This window comes from Symphodus melops (genome assembly GCF_947650265.1).
Source record: "Symphodus melops genome assembly, chromosome: 16".
Taxonomy (NCBI): Eukaryota; Metazoa; Chordata; class Actinopteri; order Labriformes; family Labridae; genus Symphodus; species Symphodus melops.
In genome coordinates this window covers 6,652,002-6,658,643 of record NC_136706.1, presented here as the reverse complement: position 1 = coordinate 6,658,643, position 6,642 = coordinate 6,652,002, and the positions used below count along the sequence as shown (strand labels likewise).

The window sequence follows — 6,642 nt, the reverse complement described above, 5'->3', positions numbered from 1 at the left end:
CTCGTAAAGTGGTAGAGGCAGAACACAAAAGGAAATTGATCCATTGATCAATTTTTTCGTTTATTAAACAATAGAATTCACACTGAAACCTGAACATAAGAATTAAGGATCTGACCAAACAAACCCAAAGAACCGGCAAGTATCTGAAGATACGTGAATATTTTTGGTGTTTGCTTCATGCAGCAGGGCAAACCAAAAATACAGGCTCTCATTAATGGCATGCATCAGTGAACGCACTGAAAGTCTGCAGCTCTGCCACACTGACCTTCTGGTCCTCCAGACCGAGCTTTCAGCCCAAAGATGGTACCGTAATTTGTCTAGCATTATTTCACATGAAGCAGGAGAAGGAAAAAGGGAGAATTTAACGCTGTGGACAGGGAAGTTAGTTGGAAATATAACTCTGGGGGGGGGCGCGCTTTTGTTTTTGGTTGACTCACCTCTAAATTCCCCCGGGCTTTTTTCAACACACCGTGGGTCAGAAACACTACATGGAAATGAAAAATAACATGAGTCATGTTGCATCGTTCAAAACAGTTTATACCAGAGATAAAAAAAAAATACAAAAGTGCGGAAAAGAAAATCCAGGAGAGTAATCGTACACTGGTCAATGATAACTCTTTCCATCCCCTCTTTGAGCTGGTTAGTGGTTCTCAGACGTTTCACAGCTCCGCTCAGCATCCTCTCCTGCTGTGACAACCTGCTCTTCAGTCTGGCTATCTCGTTCTTCAGCAGTTCATCCTGGTACGGAGGATCAAAAGATTTCAGATTTGGCTTGTGTTGATAATGAGACTGCCGAGTATTTGGAGTGTTACTACCTGCTGGTTGTTGCCGCCGTCTCCTGCTGTGTTACCAGATGGCAAGGAGACTCTCCACACCAGTTTGAGGAGTCGACCGCCCTCCTCTAACACTTGCTGCATGGTGTTCACACTACCACACAAACTCTTCAGATGCTGCTGCTCTACTACCTATGAAGATGTACGCACAAGGTATTAAAACGTATAACTGTTTATTTCTGTGAAAGCTGTGAAATAAAAATGAACATTTGTTGGTACCCTGTTGTCAGGTCCCTGCTGTCTGAACGCGTGCAGACATTCCTGTAGTTGTGCATCCATGCTGCGTGCCAGCTTGCGACCCTCTGAGATCTGCTTACGGAGGGCGTTGTAGTCCTCGATCAGACCCAGAATGTGGCGGCCGTTGCGGTTGGCCCACACGCGGTGGCCCGGCACCAGGCGAGACGGAGCGCCGGTGACGCTGTCGTTAGAGCTGCTGCTGAGTGAGCCGCCATCCGAATGAGCCCGAAGTCTCTCATCTGACAAAGTGTGTTCAGAGGGGTTTCACATGGACATGTACAGACTGTGTTTATGTGTTCACTGCTGTAAAAAACAAACAAACATAATGTTAATAAAGTTTTCTTACCATGGAGGACGCCCGTGTGTTCATTATGACTCTGAAACGAGTGACGATAAAGATCACAGCCTTCTCGACCAGGTGATCTCCCTCCTTCGTCTAAAAACAGAATGTAAAAAATAAATAAATAATAATAATAAATAAATAAATTGTAAATAAAATAAAAAGAATGCAAAAAAATAAAATAAAAACAGAATGTAAAAAAATAGAATAAAAACAATGTAAAAAAATAAAATAAAAACAGAATGTAAAAAAATAAAATAAATAAATAAAATAAAAACAGAATGTAAAACCAGCACAGTCAGAGCCTGGCAGATTCTCGTATGTTCGTTTACAGGCTTCTGTCCTGTGTGTTTACCTGGCGAGGACAGCAGGTAGTTGATGTTGATGGTTTCCGAGCGGTTGGGTCCTCGGAGCAGCTGCTCCTCCAGCCTCTGTCTCAGAGCCGTGTTGGTCTGGATGCTCCTCTCCAGCTGCAGCCGCAGGTGTCTGATCTCCTGCAGCAGCTCACTCAGGTCAACGGAGCCGGAGGGGGGAGGGGCAGAGACGGGATCCCTGGTGGGCTCACTGGATTCTGCGAAGAGGAACACAAATAAAGTGAGCTATTTGACACACAATGTTTAAGTAATAAAATCAGAGCTGGAACTAGGTTGAAGAACATTTGGAACAGTTGCTTCATCACAGTGTCGGTGTGTGTTTTGAAAGTACCGTTGTGTTTTTGAGAGTGGGTCTTCATCTTCTCATAAACTTGCAGCTCCACCCGCAGAGACTGCAGCAGATGTTGGGAGTCAGACAGCTGCTGCCTCTGGAGCTTCACCTCAATCTGCAGCCTGGAAACACGTATGTAAATAATAAAAGAGGTCTGAAACATACATGCTTCTCCTTTAGAAAAGTTGATGATGCAGTAAAGTGTAGGGATAGAAAGGCTAATCCAGTCTTTCATGTGCAACACGTGCACTGTAGAAGAAATATTCATTGGGACGTGTCGGCAGTGTTAGTAAAGTCCTCCTGCTTTCTTTTCATGGCCAAATATATCACTCATCATACATCTAGAAAAAAAAGGAGGTGTTTCGGCAGCGTGTTTGACAACAGCAGCGGTTTCTGGCATCACATTTTTTAACAGAAGTCGTCCATATTGTTGACAGTCTCTTTTCTTTCGGAGGTCATAAAGACATCTGGATTAATGTCTATTCTAGCTCCTCATAGAAGCTTTTAAAAAGCCTCTTAGAACAATGACAGCAGCTTCCACACATTAAAAAAAAAACTGATTATAAAAAGCAAAAACAAAGTTAGATTGTTTTATTGTACTGGATCAACAAGCAAATGAGACTTTACTTCAGAGAGATCATCTCCAAACCAAACTCAACATTTCAACTGAATTATCTCGGTGTGTTTCCGTAAAAAGAAAACGAGACGAGCCATGAGCGGTACGTGCTCCAGCTGAGAAGACGAGGGGCGGAAAGGGAGAGGAGAAGTGATCCGACAGGTTTCAGGTGTCAGCCTCACTCAGCTGTGTCAGAGGGGAGAAGGCTAAGAGGTCACGTACCACCAATTACAGGATGCATGCGCATGTTCATGGATGAGCGTCCAAATGACAGAAGATCTCCTTCATATAGCACGGGCTAATGCTAACAGTAACGTCTCTTTAGATGGGTTATTAGTATGTCTGTGTGGTTTCAGGTTGCATGTTGTGTGTACCTGTGCAGCTCCTCCTTGCTGTAGTGCAGTGAATCCTGCAGCTGGGAGTTCTCCTGGCTGCTGAGCTCCAGCCTCTCGTGCAGTCGGCTGTTCTCCTGCCTCAGACATTCACAGTCCTTCCTGCTCTGCTCCAGTTTGGTCGTCCGCCTGGCCAGAGTCTCTCGCAGCTTCTCATTCTCCTTCTGCTTATCTGCAGAGAGATTTTAAAACCTCAGCGGGGAGAGACAAGAGGATCTGTAGCTCTTCTAAATGATGTGTATGTGTTTACTAAGTTTGTCTTACCTCTGGAGCCCATGTTGAGCTGCTCCTTCAGGGCTTGGTTTTGTCCCCAGAGGAAGCGCACCTCGTTGGCCAGCTGACCCTGCTCCTCGTTGCCCTGGATGAAGATGTTGGTGGCCGCTAAAGAGGTTTAAAAAAAATAATAATAATAAAAATGCTACTCATCAGTGGACAATGACAGCCCGTTCACTTCAGATGTTAACACAAAAACAGGTGTGGGAACAAAGGCGGAGTGTTTCTGGACTTTACCTGGGTCTTTCTCAACCTCGGCCAACTTCTTCTCCAACTGCTCCCTGAGACGGTCATTAGTGCGGATGCTCTCCTCCAGCCGCTGCCTCAGTGCTCGGATCTCCTGCAAGTGTTCTGCAAGCAAGTCTGACACACACACACACACACACACAAAGTCAATTTCTGAACACTTACTAAAAGGGAACTTTATGAGGATTAAGTGTTCCTGCCAAAGATAGATATTGAAATGTAATCGCCAAAACTGAGCAGTGAAGGCCTTAAACATCCTGACTGTTAATCCCTACAAGTTACAGAGCGAGGAAAAAAAAATAAAAAAAAAATTCTAAAACTCCCTTAATGCCTTTTTTTTTTAAATCCCGTGATGGACACATATACATCTTCTTATCCCGGAGCAAAACTATGTAAAATAATCTGCTGAAGGTTTGAAATCTTAAGGTCTATACAGATGACATCACTGTGACATCATCAGTGATGATGTTTTTTTTTTGTTTTTTTTTACAGACCTTTGTAAGCTCAAAAGCCACAAAATACATTGAAAGACCCATAATTCAATTTGTCTCTGGGGCCTTTGAGGTTGAAAGAACTTTCAAATTAAAAGCTCGGTTTCTTTTCTTTCTTCTGCGTTAGATGCAGTGTGTTAAATTTACCTGAACTCATTGAGCGAGGCTGCTCCACAGCGTTGGTCTGTGAGCCAACATTTCCAACTCCTTTGTGAGCGTCAGTCTGAGGCCCACGTCCCTCCTGGTCTTGGTCCCCGTCCTGCGGCTCATGATGGGAGCTGCTCTGGGCCATGATGGAGCGATGCAGGTCCAGTTCAGAGCGCAGGGTGTTGTTGAGATCCTCGCTGTCTCTCAGCTGCTCGTGCAGTCGCCCGTTCTCCCTCTGCAGGCCCTGCAGTCTGTAGTGAGCCAGCACACCTCCGTCCTCCTGAGCTCCTCCCACCGGAGGGACAGCTGCTCCCGTCCAATCGCTGGGAAGTCGATGGCCTAAAAAGAATAAGCAGGAAAACCATTCATGTTTAAAAAAATAAATATAAAAAAAACCTTCTTCTACTTCTTCTAGAGAGCTCTTTTGTGAGAAAACCCTTCTTGTAATATCATCACTTGTTTTTAAATCCTGAAATGATCACAGGGTCATGCTCCACCAATAATATGTGGACGTTTAACTCCTCCAAGATAACAAAAGCAAACAGGTTGATTGTGGTGGCAATAAGAGGACCACATGCTTCTGTGGTTTCCGTGAGGCCTTCACGGTCCCTCTTCCCGAGGGAAACTCAACTTGAAGGCTGAAACGGATAGCTGCCACTGAATAATGTAGCGTTAAGTGGAGGCAGATTGAAACTCTACTCCCGCTCTGCTCTTGGCCGGCTCGCTTTGTGCTGTAGGACGCCTCACTGCGACACAATGGATCTGAGTGGAAAAGAAGTGCCACTACAGGCTGAAGTAAGCCCGGCCCCGCAGGCGGACAAGGACTGCGCTTATTTCCTGACAAACTAAGACAAAGAAGTACACTACACTTCTTTCACAGAGCAAGCTGAGTTAGTTTAGTTTAAATAACCAAGCACTCCTGACTCGCGCCCTCGTCTGTAAATCTAATTATGTTGTGCTCTTCGTGCTTACTCTGAGACTGGTTGTTGCTCGGTGTGGTCGGGCTGCTGTAGCAGGAGGACGAGGAGTTTCTGTCGGAGTGGTTGAGGTCAGAGTGGGAGCTTTGGTGGCTGCTGAAACTTTGGCCTCTTAACTGACTCTGCAGACTCTGGATCAGAACGTTCTTCTCCTGCAGCTCTTTAGCCAGTCTGAGGAGAAAAGACGGAAAAGGAAGGGTTTTAATCTTTTAGATCTTTGGTCTACCTGAGGACTCAACTGCTTGATTTCACCTGTGAAATCTCAAGCAGGGTGTTTTTGGGATCACTGCAAAGAAGAACTGGAAAGAAAAGACACAAACTAAAGGGCAAGAGAAGTGTAACAAAGAAGTGAAAGGAAGAAAAAAAACTCTAACCCAAAGGTCTTTGTTCTCTCAGTTGAAACACACGGTCAGAAAAATGTAGCACAGCAAACATCATGCTGTCTGTCTGTCGGCATCAGAGCCACTCACAGGTCCAGCTGCTCCCGGGTGCACTCAGCCAGGCTGAGGTTCTGCTGGACCAGGAGGCTGATGTGCTGCTGCAGCAGCTCTCTCTCGCCCTCTAGCTCCACACGCAGCTTATCTATCTCCTGCTGGATTGTAGCCGTGCTGTCAGCAGGATGCCTCGTGCTCTCCTCAGCAGACAGCAGTGACTGTGATCCCTGCTGAAGCTCCAAAGAACTGCCCAGAGCATCGATCGTGTGCATTAAAGAAAGTTACTGCGAGCAACTTAAGGTTCTAAGAAAACCACACCGTAGAGTAAATTATCGCCAGAATCAATGTGACACGGCAACGCAAATATTACAGTAAAAAACCTTTACCAAAAACTGATCTTTTGTTTTCTTAGTGTTTCTTTATATACATGTGAGAATTGGCACAAAAAGGGACAAACAAAATAAAAAAAACCAGACACATTAAACGTGGAGTTCTTTGCCTTTTTTTTTTTTCTTTTGGCGAAAAAGAGAAAAAAAAAAAAAGTATTGAAAATGTGTGTGCAGCTTGATAATCTATTTATTTCAGGAGGATATGGTTTTAAATTGGCATATTATTAAAAAAAAAGAGCCGTCATAACACATGCACATACATAGATGATTATTGACATGTGCTGGGTGTGTTCTGATTTCCCAGACACACCAGTGACCCAGTTGGGGGGCAATGTAACCTTAATGTTTGGGATGACACAGAAAGAAATGAGGTCAACAGCGGGACGCTTTTCAATATCAACAAAACACCCAGCGCCCAGGGTCATTTGTCAAATTGGCTGGGTGGAGGTAAAGGGGGGGGGGGTTTAAAGGGGTCACGACACAAACACCAACAGCTCTGCTAACGACTGGCAAAACTCAAACACCAACTGTACATGAACATGTACATGTATTCAAATAAATC

At 44.8% G+C, this 6,642-nt stretch overlaps 1 protein-coding gene across 2 annotated transcripts in view; it reads right to left on the bottom strand.

The window, feature by feature from the left end:
• The window catches only part of cdk5rap2 (CDK5 regulatory subunit associated protein 2), a 34,658-nt gene that overhangs the window by 1,305 nt on the left and 26,711 nt on the right, over positions 1 to 6,642 (bottom strand). Inside the window, exons 38-51 of one of the 2 annotated variants that reach the window (XM_079363844.1) lie at positions 5,728 to 5,937; positions 5,253 to 5,428; positions 4,281 to 4,619; positions 3,634 to 3,759; positions 3,388 to 3,504; positions 3,106 to 3,295; positions 2,116 to 2,237; positions 1,766 to 1,981; positions 1,417 to 1,506; positions 1,053 to 1,309; positions 816 to 965; positions 600 to 738; positions 438 to 484; positions 266 to 317 (exon numbers count right to left, since the gene is read on the bottom strand). In XM_079363844.1, coding sequence (XP_079219970.1) covers positions 266 to 317; positions 438 to 484; positions 600 to 738; positions 816 to 965; positions 1,053 to 1,309; positions 1,417 to 1,506; positions 1,766 to 1,981; positions 2,116 to 2,237; positions 3,106 to 3,295; positions 3,388 to 3,504; positions 3,634 to 3,759; positions 4,281 to 4,619; positions 5,253 to 5,428; positions 5,728 to 5,937 — 2,231 coding nt within the window. The remainder of the gene's footprint in view (positions 1 to 265; positions 318 to 437; positions 485 to 599; positions 739 to 815; positions 966 to 1,052; positions 1,310 to 1,416; positions 1,507 to 1,765; positions 1,982 to 2,115; positions 2,238 to 3,105; positions 3,296 to 3,387; positions 3,505 to 3,633; positions 3,760 to 4,280; positions 4,620 to 5,252; positions 5,429 to 5,727; positions 5,938 to 6,642) is intronic. The other variant, XM_079363845.1, reaches the window with a different exon arrangement.